This window comes from Bos grunniens, chromosome 1, assembly GCF_055505025.1.
Source record: "Bos grunniens cultivar Pamir isolate PY7600 chromosome 1, Bosgru_T2T1.0, whole genome shotgun sequence".
In the NCBI taxonomy this organism is placed as follows: Eukaryota; Metazoa; Chordata; class Mammalia; order Artiodactyla; family Bovidae; genus Bos; species Bos grunniens.
Genome location: NC_141165.1, coordinates 91,243,177 through 91,270,047, shown reverse-complemented (window position 1 = coordinate 91,270,047; position 26,871 = coordinate 91,243,177). Strand labels below are relative to the sequence as shown.

The 26,871-nt window shown below is 37.9% G+C and overlaps 1 protein-coding gene and 1 pseudogene across 2 annotated transcripts; one reads left to right on the top strand and one right to left on the bottom strand.

The window, feature by feature from the left end:
* Positions 1 to 3,784: 3,784 nt before the first annotated feature.
* Positions 3,785 to 22,281, top strand: ARGFX (arginine-fifty homeobox). Of its 2 annotated transcripts, XM_086403974.1 has the most exons (5): positions 3,785 to 3,882; positions 7,124 to 7,255; positions 13,061 to 13,141; positions 20,462 to 20,610; positions 21,871 to 22,281. In XM_086403974.1, the coding sequence occupies exons 1-5, from the start codon at positions 3,855 to 3,857 to the stop codon at positions 22,279 to 22,281; spliced, it is 801 nt and encodes a 266-aa protein (XP_086260100.1). In that variant the 5' UTR covers positions 3,785 to 3,854. The 2 variants fall into 2 exon arrangements, with proteins under 2 accessions (XP_086260100.1, XP_086260105.1); XM_086403979.1 differs by lacking the exon at positions 13,061 to 13,141.
* LOC147379909 (ras-related protein Rap-1b pseudogene) lies at positions 11,908 to 12,744 on the bottom strand (annotated as a pseudogene).
* Positions 22,282 to 26,871: the final 4,590 nt, after the last annotated feature.

The window sequence follows — 26,871 nt, the reverse complement described above, 5'->3', positions numbered from 1 at the left end:
GCCTCTGTCTGCAAAGGAGGCATCTGTATTTCTCATCCAGCCAAGAAGAGGGGTGGAGAAAAGGAGGGAGGAGCTGCCTGAGGGATGGCTGGGATAGGCTCTGCTCTGGATCCACTTGAGGTAAAACCCAGAGTAGAACCTGGAAGGCTGGAAAGTGGGAGAGAGATGGGAAAGGGTTCAGCAAATGAGATTTTTTTTTAACTTTCATTTTTTCTCATTATTGTAAATAATGAAAATATAATGCAGAAAGTAAAAGTTCATCAGAATCCCATTCTTTTAAAATAATCCCTATTAACAATTTTCTTAAGTATAATATATCGTTAAAAATAAAAGCTCTGATAGAATCTTCCCAATCAGTACCTATTAACTCATCCATCATCCATCCATGTATTCATTCATTACACAACTGTTTTTTTTAACTTTGTTCCAAATCAAGGGCTTGTCTCTGGGGATATAGCAGTAAACAAAATACTACATATAAGAGGCTTGCAGAGCCCTCCCTGGCTGACCAGTGGTGTACTTCCAATGCAGGGGGTATGAGTTCAATTCCTGGTCAGAGACCTAAGGTCCCACAAGCATGAAAGAAAGGAAAAAAAGGTTGCATTCACTTGAAGGAGGTAAAGAAACTTAGGTATGTTAATTTCTTATACTTTAAGGTAGGTTTTCCAAATTCATTTTTTATTGCTGTGATACATATAGTAAATGTATCACAATGTATCTATTCTACTAATAGACATTCTGATTCACTCTAAAATTTTGACAATAATACATAGTAAGTATTATTGTATATTCTCTTTTTCACAACATCTTTTACATATTTTTATAAACTCTCTTAAATATAAAAAATGGGCTAAAAGCTTATATGACATTTTGAATGTCATATAAATATTTTAAAATAGTTATAATTTTAATGACAGTAACCTATAATAGTTTCCAAAAGATTAAGGAAATTTACATTCTCCCCAAGTGACTGAAAGTGCTAGTGCTTAGCCTTGCACTGTGACTCCTGAGTTTTATTCATATTTTAACAGAATGGGGGGGGGGAGGAAAAGGAAAAACAGTTTAATTCCTGTTCCTTTTAATTATTTTTTTATATTCTTATTAGCCAATCAAATCACTAGATAACAAATTCTTTCTGGGCAGAAACATTTTAATTCTTGCTTGTCACTCAGCACACTGCACACAACACGGAGCATGATAAATAATGTACAGAAATAAATGTTAAGCAAATTGTAGTTGAGCTCAGTTCTTAGGTACTGAATGGATATACGGTACAGAGTACACGAGAATGAGAAGAAAAACAGAAATTGGTAAATATAGATAACTGAGAGATACTGAAGTAAGAATGAGGTATTGAGTGGGAATAAGAGATTTTGAGGAAGATGCTGGCATAAATTGTGAGATTTCTCTGTACTTTGTTCACTTTCTGGAGCACTTGTCAACTTTTATCCCATTTCCTGGGTTATCTCTTTAATGTCTAAATCTTCTCTTTCCTATTTTGTCTTGCTTTACTTTGGGTACATTTCTTTTGTCACATGGTGCATTTCTTGTCTTCTATTTCTGGCACAATGCAAGATATGAATCTAGTCTTTTGTTTCTAGATCAGTGGCTTAATCTAAAACCTAAGCCCTCTGGGCTAGTTGATGGGAGGAAGGGCCATGGTCAGAATTCCTGCAGTCTAAAGAAGCATAGACTAACAAACCAGTGATTGCTACTGTGATTTGAAGTAGAAGTCAAGTCTATTAAAGTCCTAATTAACTTCCCCCACCCAATGCCAGAATCGTGCTTGTCACCCAGTAGGCTTTCTATAAAGAAGTGATGAATAATGTACAGAATATACATTATTCATTATTATAGTTAGTAATACTGTATTGCATATTTGAACCTTGCTAAGCTATTGGTGGCTCAGTTGGTAAAGAGTCTGCCTGCAACGTGGGAGAACTGGGTTCAACCCCTGGGTCGGGAAGATCCCCTGGAGAAGGAAATGGCAACCCACTCCAGTATTCTTGCCTGGAGAACTCCATGGACAGAAGAGCCTGGTGGGCTACAGTCCATGGGGTCACAAAGAGTCAGACATGACAGTGACTAACTTTCACTTTCACTTTTCAAGGGAGTAAATCTAAAAAATCTCATCCCAAGAAAAAATGTTTTTAAACTATGTGTGGTGAAGGATGTTAACTAGATTAGTGGTGATCATTTCAAAATTTTTACAAATACTGAATCATTATGTCTATACCTGAAACTAATATGTTATTACGTCAATTAAAAATTAATAAATTTGAGAGAAAAATAAGTGATGAGTGGATGAATGAAAAAAACTAATGAAAGAATAAGTACACCTTCAATCATTTTGAGGAAAATGGTGGCAGGGGTGGGTGAGCAAAGCACCACAGAGAAATCAAAATTAAAGCAAGCATCAGCCAGAGTGATAAAATATAGAGCATTATGGCTAAACTAGAGCTCAGCAGTTAAAAAATGTTAAGAAAAGAAAGATAAGGTCTAGTATAAATCTAATGGCAATCCCAGAAGAAGCTAGTAGAGGTAACAGAAAAAAGCCAATATTCAAAGAATTAATCACTCAGAAATTTCCATAATTGAAGAAAGTCAAGACTGTTTAGATTAAAGACATATAGTGAGATATGGACAGGATAAATGTAAATCCGACCTAGATACTGTGAGGTAAAAAATATGAACTATGGACAAAGCATAATTCTTTTAAAAGCAACTAAAGAGTAGAGAAAAATTACCTATAAAAGAATAAAAGTTTGCCTTCCAGCAGACATCTCAAATGAGTTCTATAAATTATCTAACTTATTATGCAAGATTGGCAATGTAGTCAATATATTTTCAGGCAAAGGAAGTTTTAAAATGTTTACAATTAGTAGACCATCACAAACAAAGCTACTAATGATGCTACTCCAGAAAGAATAAAACTGTGCCCAAGAGGAAAAAGGAGGATGAAAAAGGCAATAATGACCAAAGAACCTGATAAATCTATGGTTAAATCTAAATAAATATTTATGATGAAAATAGTAATGATGACTTTTAAGGGTATAAAAGCAAGTTTGGTAACTGGGTCACTTTGCTGTACAGAAGAAATTAATGCAACAATGTAAATCAACTATATTTCAACAAAATTTTTTAAAAGGAGGTAAAATAGTATACAAAAATAATACAAAAGACTGAAGATAGGGAATTGTCTGTTAAAAATTCAAAGACCGTTTTATTGTTTGGAAGAAATATATAGAAACAGATTAATGTTTGAATTTTTAAGTCAACATATTTTAAGTATTTATGTGAAAAAATGAATGAATTTTAAGTCCTGTATATAACTTAGGGAATACATGTAACCAATCCAATAGAAGGCAGGACAAGTGAAAAAAAAAAAGAAAAGAAAACAAAAAACAACAAAGATAAGGAGATAAGGAAGTAGAAATCTGTCCACATACATTACAAATCATTATCCTATCAAACATTAATGGACCTAATCCAAGTTAAAAGTCTTCAGTTGAACTGCTGTTTTAAAGAGACAGACCTATAACTTTAAATAATGCAAGTGTAAAAGCAAGGAAATGGTGGTATCAAAGAACACAGGAGCCAGCTTAAAGGGTTGGTCAAAGGTAGGGAGTCTGAGTGTAAAGAGAATAATGACTATTTCCAACAACAGTTAGTTAGTCTCTAAGCAGACTTTTATTGAATAAATAAATGATTGAATGAATGAAGGGTGGGACAATAGGGATGTGTCTGGGTGGTGCAAGGGTCTGATGGTATCAAGTTATATTTAAATACAGGGTATTTCACCATAAGGACACACTTAAGGAACTGCATAAAGAGGCACATAAATCAGCTTGAAAATGGGCACTCCAAGGGAATTCATGACAGGTGAGCATGGGAAGTGGTGGAGGGGAGGGCTCCAAAATGTGGGGTTTAAGTGGTCAAAAAGGATTTAAAAGACCAAAGGAGCAAGATTAAGGATGCAAATCGGGAACTTCCCTGGTGGCACAGTGGATGGGAATGGCCTTCCAATGCAAGGAATGTGGGTTCAGCCTCACATACAGTGGAGCAGCAAAACCCAAGCACCACAACTGCTGAACCCTCGCTCTAGAGCCCAGGGAACCATCACTACTGAAGCCCACGTGCCTAAAGCCTGTGCCTAAAGCCACAGCAATGAGAAGCCCAAGCATTGGAGCTAGACAGTAGCTCCCACTCACCGCAACTAGAGAAAGCCTGTGGGCAGCAATGAAGACCAGTGCAGCCAAAAACAAAAACAAAATTATTAAAAAAAAAGAGGCAAATCACTCAGCTCCATCCCCACTGGAGGGGACTGATACAGCATTGTAAATTGAGGACAGAAGAAAGATCAGGTGATCTGATTGCTTTCTGAAGCTCAGGGAGTAAATGTGAGACTCCTTGTTATGAAGGCTGGTGTCTGCTTCACAGGGCTCACGTACTTCCCCAGTTTGTGCTAGCTTGGACTTTGAAAAGTCCTCGTTAGACTGTTCATCATCAGAAGGTCCATCATAGAAGCAGTTTTTGTATGTTTTGTTCACTGCAGAATCATCAGGCTGATAAGAACAGTCTGTAGAAGGCAGGCAATAAATATTTGCTGAGTGAGTGCTGTCCGTGGCATTTTCCAGGCTAGAATACTGGAGTATGTTGCCATTTTCTTCTCCAGGGGATCTTCCCGACCCAAGAATCGAACCCGTATCTCCCTCATTGGCAGGCAGGTTCTTTATTACTGAGCCACCAGGGGAAGCACTGATGAAAGCTACGCTTCTTTGTTTAATATGCCAGCTTAAGCTGTAGACCCAGGCTTCCCATGTGGCACTAGTAGTAAAGAACCCGCTTGCCAATGCAGGAGACTCAAGAGATGTGGGTTCGATCCCTGAATCGGGACGATCCCTTGGAGAAGGAAATGGCAACCCACCCCAGTATTTTTTCTTGGAGAATCCCATGGACAGAGGAGCCTGTCAGGCTATAGTCCATGGGGTCGCAAAGAGTCAGACATGACTGAGGCAACTTAGAACGTACAAGGTGTAGACTCTCAGGATACTCTTCCTGGGGAAGTGTGTGGGGATTTATATTCTGCACACAGGAGTTAGTAAAACCTTCTTTTGCAGTTTGTCTAGCTGTACAGACCTTAAGGTCTTAATTTTCCTTCATTTATAAGAGGATACTAACAACTGTACTTCTCCCCATGTGTTTGTTGAGGTTTAAATGAATCATGTATATGAAGCATTTAGATGTCTGACATGGAAAACATCTCCAAATATTATTATATTCATCAGATATTTACTATTCCTGTGGCTCTTCACTCCTAAAGTTCCAAGTTTCCCTTTAGCCTGAAGAACTTGCTTTAATATTTCTAAAGAACAGGACTAATGGCCACAGACCTGATAGTTTCTCTTAATCTGATAATGTCATCATTGCACCTTCATTTTTTTTTAAGATTTTTTTTTTAATGTGGGCTATTTATAAAGTCTTTATTGAATTTGTTACAGTATTGTTTATGTTTTACACTTTGGTTCTTTGGCCATGAGGCATGTGGAATCTTAGCAACCCAACCCCTGTGCATTGGAAGGCTAAGTCTTAACCACTAAACAACCAGGAAAGTCCTTCACTGAAAGATATTTTTCCAGATATACAATTATGAGTTGGCAATTCTTTTACCTCAGTACTTTAGAGATTTTGTTCTACTGTCTTCCTCAGTTTCTGATGAGAAATCTAAGGTCATTTGACCTAGTCTACTTGTCTAATTTGTCCATCTTTTCATGTATGGACTGTTTCAACAATCTTACTGAAGAAAATATCCCCTTACTCTGTCACAAAGATGTTGACATATATTTTTTAAAGTTTATTTTTAATTGGAGGATAATTGTTTTATAATCTTGTGTTGGTTTCTGCCATATATCAACATGACTCAGCCATTGGTATATATATGCCCCCTCCTTCTTAAATCTCCGTCCCACCTCCCACTCCATCCTACCCCTCCAGGATATCACAGAGCCCTGGATTTGAGCTTCCTGCCTCATACAATACATTTCCACTGGCTGTCTAATTTTACTCATGGTAATCTATATGTTTCAGCATTCGTCACCCCCTCTCCTTCCCCCACCATGAGCCCACAAGTCTGTTCTCTGTGTCTGCATCTCCACTGCTGCCCTGCAGATAGGTTCATCAGTATCATCTTTCGAGATTTCATATATATGCATTAATACATGCTATTTGTCTTTTTCTGACTTACTTCACTCTGTATAAATAGGCTCTTGGTTCATCCACCTCATTGAACTGACTCAAATGCAATTCCCTTTTACGGCTGAGTAATATTCCAGTGTGTATATGCACCACAACTTCTCTATCTATTCATCTGTCGATGGGCATCTAGGTTGCTTCCATGTCCTAGCTACTATAAATAGTGCTGCAATGAACGTTGGGGTGCATCTGTCTTTCTCAGTTATGGTTTCCTCAGGGTATATGCCCAGTAGTGGGACTGTTGGGTCATATGGTACGTAGTTTTATTCCTATTTTTTTTAAGGACTCTCCATTCTGTTTTCTGTAGTGGTTGTATCAGTTTGCATTCCACCAACAGCGCAAGAAAGTTTCCTTTTCTGCACACCCTCTCCAGTATTTATTGTTTGATGATGGACCTTCTGACTGGTGTGAGGTGGTACCTCATTATAGTTTTGATTTGAATTTCTCTAATAATGAGTGATGTTGAGAGTCTTTTCATGTGTTGATTAGCTATCTGTATGTCTTTAGAGAAATGTCTGTTTAGGTATTCTGCCCACTTTTTGATTGGGTTGTTCATTTTTCTGGTATTGAGTTGAATGAGCTACTTGTTTATTTTGGAGATTAATCCTTTGTCAGTTGTTTCATTTACTATTATTTTCTCCCATTCTGAGGGTTTGGCACACATTTTCTTTTAATACTTCCAAAGTTTCATTTTTGATTAATACATCTGGAGTATTTTTCTATGGTATAAAATGTGAATCATTTCTATCAGAGGTGGAGACTCCAGGGGTTAACCTTATTTGTCAGAGATTGCTACAGTAGACCTAGTCCTCTTGAAAACGTCGCTTTCTAGTGAATGAATGATTTCATCAGTGTCTTCTTTCTCATCAAGATTCTCCTTGCCAGACATCAGCACCCCTGATGAACAAAAGAGTCCAAGAGAATCCCCTGCCAGACCCTTTTGTCTACATGGATGATTCTAGCACGAACTTCCAGGATGATTCAAAGATACCAGCTGGTGCCAGTAAGTGTAACTCTCCTACCCTGTTGCCCTCTTTACATGGGACCCTCTAATTGTATTTTGGATTTGTTTTAAAATAGTTATTTATTATATCTTTACTTGTTTTTGTTTTTTATTTCAACTCTGTTTTGCATTGAGGTATAGCCAATTAACAATGTTATGATAGTTTCAGGTGAACAGCAAAGGGACTCAGCCATACATATACATACACGAATCTATAACACTGTGTACCTGATCTTCCCAATAGGACTTCTCTGATAGCTCAGTTGGTAAAGAATCCACCCACAATGCCAAGAGATCCCAGGTCAATTCCTGGGTCAGGAAGATCCGCTGGAAAAGGGATAGGCTAGACACTCCAGTATTCTTGGGCTTCCCTTGTGGCTCAGCTGGTAAAAAAAAAATCTGCAGTGCAGGAGATCTGGGTTTGATCCCTGGGTTGGGAAGATCCCCTGGGGAAGGGAACAGCTACCCACTCCAGTATTCTGGCCTGGAAAATTCCATGGACTGTATAGTCCATGGGGTCGCAGAGAGTAGGACACAACTTAGCAATTTTCACTTCTTTTTTTTCACGTGATCTTCCCAAGTGAAATAAAAGTAGGGCCCTAACTATTCCTTCCCCTCCCTGGCAACCATAAGTTTGTTTTCTAAGTCTGTGAGTCTCTTTCTGTTTTGTCAGTTCATTTGTATCATTTTTTTTTTTAGATTCCAAATATAAAAAATTTCATATGATATTTCTCCTTAAGGTCTATGTTTCCTTATTGATTTTCTGTCTGATCTGTCCATTGATGAAAATGGGATATTAAAGTCCCCTGCTATTATTGTGTTACTGTCAATTCCTCCCTTTATGTTTGTTAATATTTGCCTTACATATTAAGGTGCCCGTATGTTGGATATGTATATAATTGTCATATCTTCTTCTTGGATTTAACCCTTCATGATTATGTAGTATCTTTGTTTCTTATAACAGTCTTCATTTTAAAGTCTATTTTGTCTCATATGAGTATTGCTATGCCAGCTTTCTTATGATTTCCATTTGCATGAAATACCTTCCCCCATCCCCTTACTTTCAGTCTGTAAGTGTCTATAGGTCTGAGGTGGGTCTCTTGTAGACAACATATATATGGATCTTGTTTTTGTATCCTCCCAGCCATTCTATGTCTTTTAATTAGTGCATTTAATCCATTTGAAAGAAAGTGAAAGTGAAAGTCATTCAGTCATGTCCAGCCCTTTGCGACCCCATAGACTCTATAGTCCATGGAATTCTCTAGGGCAGAATACTGGAGTGGGTAGCCGTTCCCTTCTCCAGGGGATCTTCTCAACCTAGGGATCAATCCCAGCTTTCCTGCACTGCAGGCAGATTCTTTACCAGCTGAGCCACCAGGGAAGCCCTTTAATCAATTTACATTTAAGGTAATTATCTATATGTGTGATCCTATTATCATTTTGTTCATTGTTTGGGGTTTATTTTTTGTAGATCTTTCCCTCTTCTTGTGTTTCCTGCCTGGAGAAGTTCCTTTAGCATTTGTTGTAAAACTGGTTTAGTGGTGCTGAATTCTCTTAACTTTGTCTGAAAAGCTTTTGGTTTTGCCATTGGATTTGAAGGACAGTCTTGCTGGGTAGAGTACTCTTGGTTGTAGGGTCTTCCCATTCATCACTTGGAATATATTGTGCCATTCCCTTCTGGTTTGTAGAGTTTCTGTTGAGAAATCAGTTGATAATATTATGGGATTTCCCTTGTATGTTGTCTTTTTTCCCTTGTTGCTCTCAATATCTTATCTTTGTCTTTAATTTTTGTCAGTTTGATTAGTATGTGTCTTGGTGTGTTCCTCCTTGGGTTTATCCTGCCTGGGTCCCTCTGAGCTTCCTGGACCTGGCTGACTATTTCCTTTCCCATGTTGGGGAAGTTTTCAGCTATTATCTCTTCAAATATTTTCTCAGGGTTGTTCTCTCTCTCTTCTTCTGAGACACCTATAATGTGAATATTGGTGCATTTAATGTTGTTCCAGAGTCCTCTTAGGCTGTCTTTATTTCTTTTCATTCTTCTATATTCTGTTTTACAACAATGATTTCCACCATTTCGCCTTCCAGGTCATTTATCCATTCCACTTATCTAGGATTTATCTTGTTCCTTCATCTGGGACATAATCCTATTTCTTATTTTGGTTAGCTTTCTGTGATTGTGGTACTAGGTCTGGAAGCTATGGGATTGTAGTTCTTGTGCCCTCTGGTGGATGAGGATAAGAGGCTTGTGCAAGCTTCCTGATGGGAGGGACTGGTTTCGGGGATAACTGGGTCTTGCTCTGGTGGGCATGCTCAGTAAAACTTTAATCCAATTGTCTGCTGATGGGTGGGGTTGCACTCCCTCCCTGTTAGTTGTTTTGCCTGAGGTAACCCAGTCCTGGAGTCTGCAGGCTCTATGGTATGGCTATTGGCAACCTCCAAGAGGATTTACACCTGACTGCTGCTGCCAGTGCCCCATCCCCATGGTGGGCAATTGCTGATCCACAGCTCTGCAGGAGATCCTCAGACACTCACATGTAGGTCTGACTCACTGTTCTATGGGGTTAGTGTTCCTTTCCCCTGGGTCCTGGTGCACATAAGGTTTGTTTGTGCCCTCCAAGAGTGGAGTCTCTGTTTCCCCCAGTCCTATGGAGGTCCTGTAACCAAATTCCACTGGCCTTCAATGTCAGATTCCCTAGGAATTCTCAGCACTTTTGCTGATCCCCAAGCTGGGGAGCCTGATGTGGGGCTTAGAACCTTCACAACAGTGCGAGAACTTCTTTGGTATTATTGTTCTCCAGTTTGTCGGTCACCCGACAGGTATGCTGCTGCTGCTCCTGCTAAGTTGCTTCAGTTGTGTCCGCCCCACCAGGCTCCTCCATCCCTGGGATTCTCCAGGCAAGAATACTGGAGTGGGCACCCAACAGGTATAGGATTTGATTTTATCGTGATTGTGCCCCTTTTACAATCTTGTTGGGGTTTCTCCGTTGTCCTTGGACATGGGGTATCTTTTCTTGGTGGGTTCCAGTGTCTTTCTGTCTATGGATGTTCAACAACTAGTTGTGATTTTGGTGCTCTTGGTTTCAGGGTTTTGTCCATTTGTTTGTTTGGCCCTAGCCAGGAACTCTGCAGTGGAAGTGCAGAGTCCTAACCATTAGGAAGCCAGGGAATTCCCTGTTATATCTCTTATATATCTTTTCAAAAATATATTCAAAAACTATTCCCATCATAAAGAGGGAAGTTATAAATTTCATATCAAGATCAAGTGCCTTTGGCCCATGTCTAATCAAATTATGATAAACTGAGAACACAAGATATACAGCAAGTGAGAATGTTTTTCTAGAAGAGAAAGACTGAAGCAAAGAGAAAGAAAAATACAGAAAGCTTCTTTTCCAAGGCAGAATACAATCCTGACACTTCTGATAATGTGTTATGCAGGTTTTTTTCCCTCACGTTTCTCCTGACACCAGCTAGGTATCCTACAATTCAACTCAACTCTGACACTATCTACCCAGAGAAAGCAGTAGATTCCATAGGTTAAGAGCTTAGTCCCAAAGACTGCCCTTACTTCAGTCACAAGACCAGGTTGTCTGTGCTTCTAATCAACTGGCTATAAATCAGAGGTTCCCATGACACCCTCCTTGGGTTTCATTAATTTGCAAGTGGCTCAGAGATCTCAGGAAATCTATTTACTTAACCTGAGTACCATTTTATTACAAAAGATATTAAAGAATAAGAATCAACAGCTGGATGAAGACATACATAGGGCTCAAACAAAGGAGCTTCTGTGCTCATGAGTTTAGATCTGGCTAGGCAGCCTGTGGATGTGATCTGCTTCATCAACGTAGAGGCTGTCTGAACCCTCCCATCCTTTTTGGTTTTTTAATGGAAGCTTTATCACATAGTCTTAATTGATTGAATCACTGCCCATTGGTGACTGATTCAAACTCCAGCCCCTCTTCCCTCCCTAAAAATCATGATGTAGGGTTGAAAGTTCCAGTCCTGTAATCAGGGTTGGTTCCCTGGGCAACTAGTCCCCCATCTTTAGAAGATTTCTAAAAGTCACCTCATTAACAAAGTCAGTTAAGGTCACTTCATTAACGTGAAGTCAGTTGCGGTTGAAAGGAGACTAATGTGAATATCAAGACACTCATTTCACCTTGATGGCTCTGGAGAAATTTCAAAAACTGAGGAAAAAAGACAGAAGTATTATAACAAAAGATGCTCCCATTGCTCTAACGGCTTAGGAAATTCTAAGAATTTGGGGAGTTGTGAGCCAGGAGCCATGGACAAAGACTAAAATATATATGTGTTATACATCAAAATATCACACAAGAATATTGTGGTCCAATATTGTGGGTAAACAGGAAAAATATCATTTTATATAGAGAGAGTAGTTGTGTATTAATACATACACAGATTTATTTTTATAAATTGTATGTTAGTAACAGAACTCTCATTTTATTCAGGCGGCAAAGTAAACAATTTTAAAGTTTTCCTAGTCAAAGTTGTATCTTGATGAATTCTGAAATATGTTCAGACAGTCCCTGACTTATGATGGTTCTACTGATGATTTTTCAACTTTTATGATGGTGAAAACCAATATGCATTCAGTAGAAACCATACTTCAGTTTTGAATCTTGATATTTTCCCGGGTTAAAGACTAAAGAGTACAGAAATACACAGACAGACATTCTGTGTGCTTGATTGGAAGACAAAATTGTTAAAGAGGCCAATACTACTCAAAGTAGTCTATAACTGGTAGCACTGTGGTATTGGGCAACGTTTCTTCAGACTTGGCTCAGAGTTACAATGCATTTAGCATATTAAAGCTGACAACATGGAGACATTTTGCAGGCCTCCCCAGACAGTGGAGTTTTCCTGATAATTTGCCACATTAGGTTATAAAATATTTCATTAACAGTTATTTTCTATTTTGCAGAGGAGTCTAAGAACATGCAGTTGTTCCATTTTCTTGCTAGACTTCAACTTGTTCCTTTCTTACAACTCTGTCATCTTCCACGTCACACTTATTACCAACCAGAATTTTGGAACACCATCAGTGTCTTTAACTTAAAGAATCTGTACTCTCCGATCTTATGTATCATTAAATGTGAACTGTGCTGTGTAAGAATAAAATAAAGCAAAGCCTTGTCCATGTTTCATGTACAAATCTATCATCACCGTAAATGGCCTATTTCTGTATTATCCAAGATTTCAAGCGTATACTGTTTTGCATCTACTTTAACTTGCTTTCTATAATAATCTTCTATGGTAGGATTATATTTTCAACAAAAATTCCTTGAATAAAGTGTACAGTGAGAGTCAATTTTCCAATGTCCCCTGAACCAAGAACTGCTAGCTTATACTCACACATAGTGCAAACTTGTAAGAGCCAGTACCTCTCATACCGTCCCCGGGGCCCTGCAGCCAAGAGCCTTGAGCTCCCTCTGTGTCGATGCTTCTGTCACCAAGTCTGTCCTGTTGCTGCAGCTGCCAGGGCTGGTTTGTTTAGAAGCCTGACTCTGGGCAAGTTTTGCCCTCTCTTCTCAATTTTAGGATCAGTTTGTCCAGCTCAGTAAAGATTTCTACTTAGATGTTGATTAAGATTAAAATGAAATTATATGGTTATTTGGAAGGAGAAGTTGACATTTTTAATGTTTAGTCATTTAAGAATATATTTCTCTATTCCAATCACTTATGCTCTTTAAAACAATTTTATAGCTTATTTCATCTAGTCCTTATACATTTCATTAAAATGAATTCTTAGGCATTTTATAATATGTATGTTGATATTATTGTACATAGGACTTTTTTCATCACGACCTACGACGTGTGGAATCTTAACTCCCCAACCAGGGATCAAACCTGGGCCTTCGACAGTGAAAGGTATAAATTTGTTAGTTTTAAAGAAAGTATACTTCCTGTTCATATTATATTGGGAAATAGGAGTGAGCAATATGGTTTTTTGATTTTGTTTTTAGTATTACTTAGTTTTTATTTCAGTAAATATGTGGGAATCCATCAAATATTTGTTTGAAGAAAGAAACTTTTGATATGCAACCCCTTTCCCTCAACATATTAGATTTTTAAAAATATTTTAATTTTATTATAGTTGATTTACAATACTGTATTAGTTTCAGGTGTACAGCAAAATGATTCAGTTATACATATATTCATTCTTTTTCAGAGTCTTTCTCATATAGGTTATCACAGAATATAGGATAGGGTTCCCTGGGCTGCACAGCAGGTCTCCATCAGTCATCTGTCTTATATATAGCAGTGTGTGTGTGTGTGTGTGTGTGTGCTCATCCCACATGCAATAAGTCTTATAGAAGAATTATTTTCTATAAAACCACTTAGCTAATTAACTGACAACACTTTCCTAATTTACACTTGATATGCTGAGTAGGTTAATTCTTATAAAAGATCAGTAGAGTCATGGGCAATGAACTAATTATCAGAAATGTGATGAAGTTACATAGTCCATGTTAAATGTAGTTTGTAACTTCAAGCAAAGATTTCAGTTTTACTGACAAATATCCTACAATAACAAAATTAATAAAACATTAATGCAGTACATGTTATGTGGTATGTATTATTGTTTCATGTGTAGTAATGACTTAAATTAATACATTCATGTAATACATTACAATTCTTATTATAAAGTAAACAGACATTGAGAGCATTCCCTTTGCTTGATGAAACTAAGGTGAAGAGTTGAACTAATCTGTGATCACATTCCTAGAAAACTACATTTTGTAATAAAATTTCTACTATTAAAGTACTACACTCAATATAACAGCAAATTTGGAAAACAGCAGTGGCCACAAACTGGAAAAGGTCCGTTTTCATTCCAATCCCAAAGAAGGGCAATGCCAAAGAATATTCAAATTGCCACACAGTTGCTCGCCTTTCACATGCCACCAAGGTAATGCTCAAAATCCTTCAAGCTAGGCTTCAACAGTATCTGAACCAAGAACTTACAGATGTAAAAGCTGGATTTAGAAAAGGCAGAAGAACCAGAGATAAAATTTCCAATACCTGTTGGATCATAGAAAAAGCAAGAGAGTTCCAGAAAAACATCTACTTCTGCTTTATTGACTATGCTAAAGCCTTTGATTGTGTAGATCACAACAAACTGGAAAATTCTTCAAGAGATGGGAAGACCAGACCACCTTCCCTGCCTCCTGAGAAACCTGTATGAAGGTCAAGAAGCAACAGTTAGAACCAGACATGGAACAATGGATTGGTTCCAAATTGGGAAAGGAGTACGTCAAAGTTGTATATTGTCACCCTGCTTATTTAACTTCTATACAGAGTACATCATGTGAAATTCAGGGCTGGGTGAAGCACAAGCTGGAATCAAGATTGCCAGAAATATCAACAACCTCAGATATGTAGATGACACCACCCTTATGGCAGAAAGTGAAGAGGAACTAAAGAGCCTCTTGATGAAAGTGAGAGGAGAGTGTAAAAGCTGGCTTAAAACTTAACATTCAGAAAACTAAGATCATGGCATTTGGTCCCATTACTTCATGGCAAATAGATGGGGAAACAGTGGAAACAGTGTCAGACTTTATTTTCTTGGGCTCCAAAATCAGTTTGGATGGTGATTGCAGCCATGAAATTAAAAGATGCTTGCTTCTTGGAAGAAAAGCTATGACAAACCTAGACAGCATGTTAAAAAGCAGAGACATTACTTTGCTGACAAAGCTCTGTATAGTCAAAGCTATAGTTTTTCCAGTGGTAATGTATGGATGTGAGAGTTGGACCATAAAAAAGGCTGAGCACCAAAGAATCCATGCTTTCAAACTGTGGTGTGGAGAAGACTTTTTTTTTTTTTAATTTATTTTATTTTTGAACTTTACATAATTGTATTAGTTTTGCCAAATATCAAAATGAATCCACCACAGGTATACATGTGTTCCCCATCCTGAACCCTTCTCCCTCCTCCCTCCCCATACCATCCCTCTGGGTCATCCCAGTGCACCAGCCCCAAGCATCCAGTATTGTGCATTGAACCTGGTCTGGCATCTCGTTTCATACATGATATTTTACATGTTTCAATGCCATTCTCCCAAATCTTCCCACCCTCTCCCTCTCCCACAGAGTCCATAAGACTGTTCTATACATCAGTGTCTCTTTTGCTGTCTCGTATACAGGGTTATCGTTACCATCTTTCTAAATTCCATATATACGCGTTAGTATACTGTATTGGTGTTTTTCCTTCTGGCTTACTTCACTCTGTATAATAGGCTCCAGTTTCATCCACCTCATTAGAACTGATTCAAATGTATTCTTTTTAATGGCTGAGTAATACTCCATTGTGTATATGTACCACTGCTTTCTTATCCATTCATCTGCTGATGGACATCTAGGTTGCTTCCATGTCCTGGCTATTATAAACAGTGCTGCGATGAACATTGGGGTACATGTGTCTCTTTCCCTTCTGGTTTCCTCAGTGTGTATGCCCAGCAGTGGGATTGCTGGATCATAAGGCAGTTCTATTTCCAGTTTTTTAAGGAATCTCCACACTGTTCTCCATAGTGGCTGTACTAGTTTGCATTCCCACCAACAGTGTAAGAGGGTTCCCTTTTCTCCACACCCTCTCCAGCATTTATTATTCGTAGACTTTTGGATCACAGCCATTCTGACTGGTGTGAAATGGTACCTGATTGTGGTTTTGATTTGCATTTCTCTGATAATGAGTGATGTTGAGCATCTTTTCATGTGTTTGTTAGCCATCTGTATGTCTTCTTTGGAGAAATGTCTATTTAGGTCTTTGGCCCATTTTTTGATTGGGTCATTCATTTTTCTGGAGTTGAGCTGTAGGAGTTGCTTGTATATTTTTGAGATTAGTTGTTTGTCGGTTGCTTCATTTGCTATTATTTTCTCCCATTCTGAAGGCTGTCTTTTCACCTTGCTAATAGTTTCCTTTGATGTGCAGAAGCTTTTAAGTTTAATTAGGTCCCATTTGTTTATTTTTGCTTTTATTTCCAATATTCTGGGAGGTGGGTCATAGAGGATCCTGCTGTGATGTATGTCAGAGTGTTTTGCCTATGTTCTCCTCTAGGAGTTTTATAGTTTCTGGTCTTACGTTGAGATCTTTAATCCATTTTGAGTTTATTTTTGTATATGGTGTTAGAAAGTGTTCTAGTTTCATTCTTTTACAAGTGGTTGACCAGACTTTTGAAAGTCCCTTGAGCTGTGAGGAGATCAAGCCAATCACTCCTAAAGGAAATCAACCCTGAATATTCATGGAAGGATTGATGATGAAGCTGAAGCCCCAATACTTTGGCCACCTGATGCGAAGAGCCGACTCATTGGAGAAGACCCTGACACTGGGAAAAGATTGAGGGCAGGAGGAGAAGGGGATGACAGAGGATGAGATGGTTGGATGGCATCACCAAATCAATCGACATGAGTTTGAGCAAACTCCAGGAGATAGTGAAGGACAGACAGGGACTGGCATACTGCTGTGCATGGAGTCACAAAGAGCTGGACACAACCGAGTAAATGAACAACAAACTCCACTTCACTTGCAGCACTTACCTTAACAAACATAGTTCTTGCTCATAACAGTTCATCTCAGGATGAATCCATTTCCTTTTGGAAAAAATAATCACTGAACATTACATTTTACTTGTTTATTTAACATTTTACTATATAGAAAATTTTGACTATAAACAAAAACAGAGAGGCGTTCCCTGGTGGTCTAGGGGTTAGGTTTTGGTGCTTTCACTGCTGCAGCCTGGTTTCAACCCCTGGTTGGGGAACCAAGAACCTACAAGTTGTGCAGTGTGGCCAAAAAATAAAATAAAAACAGGATAGTATAATTTCATGAGTCTATCATTCAGTCTCAGCAAATACATATCTCTTTAGCATAGTGATTTTGAGGTTCATTCAAATTGTAAAATGCATCAGTGATCCATTACTTTCATTGCTGAATGGCATTCCATTGGATGAATACACAGTTTGTGTAGTGTATTCATTCAATAAGGAGATTTGGATTGTTACCAACACGGCAGTTATGAACAACGCTGCTATGAAGAGTTGGGTATACATCCTTGCATAGATAAATGTTCTTATTCTCTTGGGTAGATTCCTGAAAAACTGCCAGCCAGTTTTTCAAAGTGACTCTATCATTTCACAGTCCAACCTGCAGTTTCCAGTTGCTGTACGAACATTCCAGTTTCTCTACAATCTTCCACATTTCCATTTATACATCTTTGCTGAAAAGCTTATTCAAATCTATTAACTAGAATAATAGGATTTTTAATCGGAATATTTGTTGTCTTATTTTGAGATGTTTTTGAGATGATTTTACAGATATAAGTCCTTTCAGGTAGATGACATTTTCCTTCTGTCTGAAGGATGACCTGTAACATATCCTGTAGTACAGATCGGCTGGTGATGGATTATTTCAACTTTTGTAGGTCTAAAAGCATCTCTTCACAGATGGCTTTTCTCAGAATGTTCTGAACTTTACAGTGTATCCTTATTGATGTTTGGGGAAGGGGTGGTGGTTTCCTCCTTGTCTTGAGCCCTGCTAATTACATGCTATCTTCCTTCTGAATCTTTGTGCACAGATAATTGGGAAGCCACAATCAACAGCTCCAAGATCCATGTGATAAATATCAGAAATGAGTTTTCAGAAGAATTTTATGATTATTGGTGTAATTTTATTATTACACCAAGATATAGGTATAAATCTTGGAGGCAAAAAAAATTTTATAACCTTACTAAAATGGATAACATTACAAAAAACACAGAGCAAGCTGATAATAATTTAAGAGTATATAAAGAGTTAAACATATACACAAAGGTTAATCTTTTCCATTTTATCATCTATGAGGTTTTTATTTAATTTACTTTTATATTTGTGTTTAATATACAAAGAGATAATAAATTTAAAGCCTTTACTTTTATTTTTAAAACATAATTAAAAATCTGATATTATATATATATAAGATTTCACATCTTAACCCATAACATCTTTTTGCTAAACAGACAAAATGTAGTCCAATGAGATAGTTACATTCTTTTGTTCATATCAAAACTTTGAAATCCAGTGAATAATTTGTACTTACTTGCATATCACAAGCTAAATGCTAAATTTTCATCAGAAATACTTACTCTGCATTTAGAATTCATAAAATTTACAGTTGAAAGAGTATATTCATATATGCAAGCTGTTCTAAGCATACTAAAAAGCTTCCCAATAACTGGATTAAATATCAGCATTTAAAGTTAAACTAAAATTCAATAAAATTAAAAATTCAGTACCTTGGTGGAGCTAGGTATGTTTATGTGTTTGATAGCTGTGTTGAGTAGTGGCTACAGTAGTATACAGAACAACTCTAGAGAGTAATTAAGTGGCTGGGGAATGAAGATGGCTTCAATCTTGTACTATTTCCATACACAACTTACCCAAATACATGAACAAAACATTTTCTTGTTTTAAAGAATATGGTAACTAGTAAGTTGTAGAGATCAGATATACCCTAACAGGATGAATGCTGGGGCAAAACAGTTCTGTTAATATTATATAAGTTTCTTGTAACTTAAAACGAAATTTCTAGTAATAGGATTTCACAAACACATTACAAAAGTGCTGCATCACAAAAAGATTTATTTCAAGGTAAAGATTATGTGCCTGGTAAAACTATACTATTTAATTAATAGGATCAGAGTGTCAATGAAGACATGGATATTTAAGGTAAATGCAAACAGTTTGAATAGTTTTGTAAATTGTGAGTAGAAAAATAAATATTTATAAATTAATATTTTATATGCTGTGCTGTGCTCAGCCATGTTCGACTCTTTGCAGTTCCATGGACTGTGGACTGCCAGGCTCCTCTGTCTATGGAATTTTCCAGGCAAGAATACTGGAGAGGGTTGCCATTTCCCACTCCAGATGATCTTTGCACCCCAGGGGCCAAACCCAGGTCTCCTGCATCTCCTGCATTGGAAAGTGGGCTCTTTACAACTAGTGTCAACTAGGAAGCCCAATATTTTATATATTTGATTTAAAATACTTGTCTATGAACTTTAAAATTAAATTAGATACTATAAGTTTAGGCATATGTACATTTATATATGTGATTGTGCTTCCCTGGTGGCTCAATGGAGAAAATCCACCTGCCAATGCAGGAGACTCAGCTTCCATCTCTGGGCCAGCAAGATTGAAGATCCCTTGGGGAAGGAAATGGCAACCCCCTCCAGTATTCTTGCCTGGGAAATCCCATGGACAGAGGAGCCTGGTGGGCTACAATCCATGGGGTCATAGAAGAGTCAGACATGACTTGGTTACTAAACAACAAAACAACAACAAATATGTGATTATATTAAATACATTTTATAAAAGGTATTTCCATGTATGGTCATAAGTGGTGTTAGTCTTATAGTTTTATTGACAGTGTTTTTTTCTTGTCTCATTTTAGTATTGATGTTAGGAACTTCAAATACATAAATGAGGCCCAAGTGAAGATTTCCTCCTTGTACTGAAATGGGCATATAACAGGAGAATTAGCACAGCATTGGCTTGCATTCTATAACTTACCTATGTTTTGGGGCGGTTGTTATTAGTCTATTCGGTGTCTGCAGCTCTTTTTCAGCAAATTTTCTTAATCATATGTTCTTAGAAAATTTCCTTCTCTCCATTGCCATTTAAAAAAATATTCCATAGTTTTTCAATTGTCTCCACATCTTTAGTTATATCTCATTTCTATGAACCTCTTCCCAGAGGAGTGAATAGAGCTTCATAAAGCCTGGAGAAGAAAAATCCCATTTTCCAGATTAGATAGACTAGGTTTCCAATAAATAAATAAAAAGAGGAAACCATTTTGAAGAAAGTGTTATGTATTCAGGCGTAGGGAACATGAGGTTCCTTCTCAGTTTCTAAAAGAAACAAAGTGTGGGAAAGAAGACGAGGGAGACCACTGTGCACTGCCCTGAGGGTAGCAGGACAGACAGAACTGAGTACAGAGAAAATTAAAGAGGTAACATTTCCCAACAGGAACAAACTAAATTTCACAGGACTCAGCCTCCTAGAGTCAAGACCTGGGAATTTACTTAATCTGGATTCCAAGCCTGGTTGAAGGGGAGAGAAGTCATGGGAAGTTCACAGCGGTGGTGTTCTGGGGGATTTGAGTGGGAAGGGAATTGCCTTATGTGACCACCTCCTCTCTATCTCTTGCTCCACAGCAAAATGGAAGAAGAGTCATGAACGCACCTCGTTCACCCACACACAGTACAAGGAGTTGGAGGCTCTGTTTAGCTGCAACATGTTTCCAGATAAAAACCTCCAGAGAGAACTTGCTTTAAAACTCAATCTACCGGAGTCAACAGTAAAGGTCTGTCTGATCATCGGAGATGTGCTTTGAACCCTCTTTCAAATAACATTCTACTATTCAGCCTGGAAATTCCCTCCATAAAACAGTAACACTTCATTTATTGAGTCCCTACTGTGTGCTAGTACTGAGCTGGGCAGCTGTATTAATACATGTTGGCTTTATTATCATCTAGTTTAAAAGATGAGGAAAACTGAGGTTTGGGAGCAAAGTGACTGGGTTACAGAGATAATGCATAGTATCACTGGAATTAGAACTCCAGAGGCACGATAGAATTCACATTAGAGAAATGATATCATCCAGACAGACTCTCATTTAGGGTCTTCTCTAGCAAAACCCCGCAATCACTTATTTACAACGCTGCCAACAGACAACAACTCCAACCTTTGAGTCTGCTGAGCCCCCAAATTTTTTTTACAATATTGCTCACTGTTCAGTTCAGTTCAATCACTCAGTCGTGTCCAACTCTTTGTGACCCCATGGTCTGCAGCACGCCAGGCCTCCCTGTCCATCACCAACTCTTGGAGTCTACCCAAACCCATGTCCGTTGAGTTGGTGATACCATCCAACCATCTCATCCTCTGTCGTCCCCTTCTACTCCTGCCTTCAATCCTTCCCAGCATCAGGGTCTTTTCCAATGATTCAGCTCTTCACATCAGGTGGCCAAAGTATTGGAGTTTCAGCTTCAGCATCAGTCCTTCCAATGAACATCCAGGACTGATCTCCTTTAGGGTGGACTGGTTGGATCTCCTTGCAGTCCAAGGGACTCTCAAGAGTCTTCTCCAACACCACAGTTCAAAAGCATCAATTCTTCAGGCCTCAGCATTCTTTATAATCCAAATTTCACATCCATACATGACTACTGGAAAAACCATAGCCTTGACTAGACGGACCTTTGTTGGCAATGTAACGTCTCTGCTTTTTAATATGCTGTCTAGGTTGTTCATAACTTTTCTTGCAAGGAGCAAGCGTCTTTTAATTTCATGGCTGCAATCACCATCTGCAGTGATTTTGGAGCCTCCAAAAATAAATTCAGCCACTGTTCCCACTGTTTCCCCCTCTATTTGCCATGAAGTGCTGGGACCAGATGCCATGATCTTAGTTTTCTGAATGTTGAGCTTTAAGCCAAATTTTTCACTGTCCTCTTTCACTTTCATCAAGAGTCTCTTTAGTTCTTCTTCACTTTCTGCCATAAGGGTGGTATCATCCGCATATCTGAGGTTATTGATATTTTCCATAATTTCCTCTCTTCCCCCACTCCAGATTTGGTTCAGGAACCGGCGGTTCAAAATGAAGAAGCAGCAGCGGGAGCAAGAGCAGCAATCACTAAAGCCACCAAGCCAGGTCCTTCCAGCCAAGGATGTGCCCACAGTATCAACCAGCCCTCATTCTTTTCTCCTTGCAATTTCAGATTCCTATAACTCCCTCTCACCTCAGCCCTTAGACACTTTCCCCTGGGCAGGGGACTCTATGATCATGGAGATTCCTACAAGTGATGTCCAAACGCAAGATCCTCAACTGGAGAGGCTAGTGGCCTCAGTTCCTGCTTTGTACTCTGATGCATTTGACATCACCCAAATCATGGAACTATACAGTGTTCCTGATGAGGATGACATCACCAACTCTTCCTTCTATTCTCTATATCAGTATCTCTCACCGACAAGGCCCAGTTAGAATAGAGTTCTTCTCTTATAGTCTTTGCTGATCCAGCTGTAGGCTTATTTCCTGGGCAGACCTCCTTCAGTGTGACAAGCTGGAGCTTTGCAGTCTACAGTCCACAGGACAGCCTCGAATTCCAGAACCCCTCCATTACAGTGCACTTTGGGTTTCTCTGATCCAAGTACTAATAAATATCAGACAGTATAGAAAAAGGATCTTCTTGCACGCTCTTTCATTTGTCTGTTTTTAACCCAAATATTTGGCCCAGTGTTACTCTGATTTCCATAGAAATATTGTAAAAACTAGGGAGTTTCCCCCAAATATAGCTCAGTACTATACAATCAGCCCTGTGACTCTTGCTGGAGAGGCCTTTCCAGACCCATAGATGGCCAATGAGACTTCAAAATTCCCTCTTCCCAAAACTACCTTTGAGTTTTTAAAAGGTCAACAGCCTCTAAGGGTCATCCACTTTTAATGGCAGCAGGTTTATATACTCACATTTCAAATGACAGCTAAGCAAGTTTTCTAGCTACATGGTTAGCATAAAAAATTTATGGCAATTCTCAAACCAATAATAAAGAAACACATAACAAAATAAGAACCTCTCAATGAAAAATATAAAATGTCTAGGAATTAACTAAGAAAATTAAGAACTTTGTACTGAAAACTTAATAACTTGAATAATGGACACTGAAAATGTTTTGAATAAAAGGCATTTGAAGCCATAAAATAATCAATTTAACAGGGCTAAAATCATATAAAGCATGTTCTCCAAACACAATGGGATGAAATTAGAAATCAATAATAGAAGAAATTCAGGAAATTTGCAAACATATGGATATTAAAAGGCACTCCCAAATAACCAATGGATAAAGAAGAAATCAGATGGAAAATTAGGACACATGCAAAGATGAATGAAAACAGAACCACAATATCCAAAACTTATGGGATGATGCTTATAATAGGTGCTTAGAAAGAAATCTACAGCTATAAAAGCCTATAAAGAATAAGATCTCAAAATCAACCTTTTTTAATAGTAGGGAGGCTGGCATAGCTATGTATGTTAAATTAAACTTTAAGGCAAAACATTTTGTTGGAAGTAAAAGTATATTAAACAAAGAATAAAAGGAACAATTAATCTGAAAAATATAATAATTCTGAATGTGTATCAGTCAGTTCAGTCGCTTAGTCGTGTCCGACTCTTTAAGACCGCATGTACTGCTGCACGCCAGGCCTCCCTGTCCATCACCAACTCCCAGAGTTGACTCAAACTCATGTCCATTGAGTCAGTGATGCCATCCAACCATCTCATCCTTTGTTGTCTCCTTTTCCCATCTTCAATCTTTCCCAGCATCAGGGTCTTTTCAAATGTGTCATTTGTACACAAATGAATTTGTACATTTGTCATATTCCTCAAATATATCAATTTTATTAAAAATTAATAAAAATTCTTGGGAAAACTGAAATGCATAATCATAATAAATGATTTTATCCATAGGATAAGTGGATAAAAATTTTGTATGTGTAGAGATTTTAACTATACAGTTAATAAGCTCGGTTTAATGAAAGTATGTAGATTTTTTTATTCAACTGGTAGAGAATACACATTCTTTTCAAGCACATAATGACTAATATTAGACCATAAATCAAATCTTAACAAACTCAAATGAATTAATAACATGCAAATAGCATTCTTTGATCAAAAGGTAATTTCCTTAGAAATTCTAACCTCTCCCTCCATTTAGAAAGTAAAAGAAAATTTCTAAGTAATTAAACATGGGAGAAATTATAATGTGAATAATTTGGTAGCATATAATAACAATAACTGGATCAGCATATACTGGGGGAAACTAATAGAGATAGTGAGAGTAGAAGGTTTGAATGTCCTGATACCCGTCACATTCTGGGCCATCACAGGGATCTTGCAGAGCAAGACTGCAGATCTAGGGGAGAGACATGGGCCCTTATTTTGTGAGGTTTAAAAAAATTTTTTTTAATTACTTTTGATTTTTAATGGTCTTATTTTTTAGAGCAGTTTTAATTTCACAGCAAAAATGAGGAGAAGGTACAGAGACTTCCCATATAGTCCTGCTCCCAGATACACACAACCTCCCACCACTATCAGCAACCTACACCAGAGTGGTCCATTTGTTATAATTGATGAATCTACCCCAATACATCTTTATCCTCTAAAGTCCATAGTTTACATTAGGGTTCACTCTCAATGTTGTACATTATATGGATTTTGACAAATATGTAATTGTTATGCATCCACCATTACAGTATCTTATAGGATACTACAATGCCCTAAAAATCCTCTGTGTTTCACCTATTTGTCACTCCCTCTCCCCTAACCTCTGGCAACTACTAAACCTTATCTCCATAGTTTTGCTTTCAAATCAATAACTTTTTACCTTAAGAAACTAGCAAAAGAAGAGCAGAGTCAATCCAAAGCAAGCATAAGGAAGGAAATAAAGGCTAGAGTGGAAATAAATGAAATAGAGAATATAAAAGCAATAGAGCAAATCAATGAAACCAAAGCTAGCTAGATTGAGAAGAAGGGGAGGAGGAGGGGGAGAGGAGTGGAGGAGAGGGAAGGGGCCAGGGAGAAAGAAGAATCAAATTACTAGAATCTGAAATGAAAGGTGGGACGTAACTACCAACCTTCCAGAAATAAAAAACATTATAAAGGAATGTGTGTGCATGCTAAGTCACTTCAGTTTTGTCTGACTTTTTGTGCCCCTGTGAACTGTAGCTCACCAGGCTCCTCTGTCCATGGGATTCTCCAGGCAAGAATACTGGAGTGGGTTGCCATTTCCTCCTCTAGGGATCTTTCAGACTCAGGGATCAAACCCATGTCTTTTATGTGTCCTTCACTGGCAGGCAGATTCTTTACTATTAGTACCACCTGGGAAGCCCCTTATAAATGAATATTTGGAAGGAATGATGCTAAAGCTGAAACTCCAGTACTTTGGCCACCTCATGTGAAGAGTTGACTCATTGGAAAAGACTCTGATGCTGGGAGGGATTGGGGGCAGGAGGAGAAGGGGACAACAGAGGATGAGATGGCTGGATGGCATCACTGACTCGATGGACGTGAGTCTAAGTGAACTCCGGGAGTTGGTGATGGACAGGGAGGCCTGGCGTGCTGCGACTCATGGGGTCGCAAAGAGTCAGACACGACTGAGCGACTCAACTGAACTGAACTGATGAACAATTATATAACTTTTAAAATTTGTATAACAAATTAGATAACTTGATAAAGTGGGCAAATTCCTAGGAAGACCAAAATACCAAATTTGACTCAATAAGAAATAAAAATGCTGGGAATAGAGCTTTAACTAGCAAATAGATTAAGTTAGTAATCAAAAACTTTCCACAAAGAAAAGTCCAGGCCCAGGTGGTATCATTGCTAAGTTCTACTAAATGTTTAAAGAATTAACAATCCTTTATAAATTCTTCCAGAAAACAGAACACTTCCTAACTCATTCTGTGAGGCCAGTATTAGCCTGATACCAAAACTGCACAGCTATATGTGAACAATGAGATTAAAACATTCCCTCACACCATATATACAAATAGACTCAAAATGCCTTCAAGATCTAAATGAAAGATTTGAAACCATAAGAACTCCTAGAAGTAAACATAGGCAAAACATCCTTTGACATAAATCATAGCAATATTATCTTTGATCTCCTAAGGCAAAAGGGGGAAAAAAGCAAAAATTAGCAGCTGTGACCTAAAAATTTTGCACAGAAAAATAAACCACAAAACAAAATGACAATCTATGGAATGGGAAAAAATTTGCAAATGATGTGACCAACAAGGTGTTAATATCTAAAATATACAACAGCTTAAACAACTCAGTATCAAAATAACAACCCAATAAAAAAATGTTCAGAAGACCTGAGTAGACATTTCTCCAAAGAAGACATACAGCTAACAGGCACATGAAAAGATGTTAAATATAGCTAACTATTAGAAAAATGCAAATCAAAATCACAATGAGATTGCACATGTGTCAGAATGACCATCATCAAAAAATTTACAAATAACTTGTTGGAGAGAATATGGAGAAAAGAGAACCCTTGCACACTGTTTGTGGGAATGTAAATCGGTGCAGTCACTACGGAAAACAAAATGGAGGTCCCTTAAAAACTAAAAATAGAACTACCAACTCCACTCTAGGGCCCACATTTAGAAAAAACAAAAGTACTAATTAGAAAAGATACACGCACTCCAATATTCATAGCAGCAGTATCTATATCTTTATACACAATGGAATATTACTCAGCCACAAAAGAATGAAATACTGCCATTTGCAGCAACAAGGATGGACCTAGAGATTATCATACTAAGTGAAATCAGTCAGAAAGAGAACAGCAAATCCCATACCATATCACTTATATGTAGAATACAACACAAACGAACATATCTAAAAAACAAGTTACGAGATGACCACTCAGCCCTTTTGTTCAACATAGTGCTAGAAGATCTAGGCAAAATTTACTGTCTCTAAATCTCTGCCTCCTCAACTGTAAAAAAGAGAGAGTTGGACTAATAGCTAAGCCTCCTACCACCTCTAGTTTTCTCACACTGGACTTA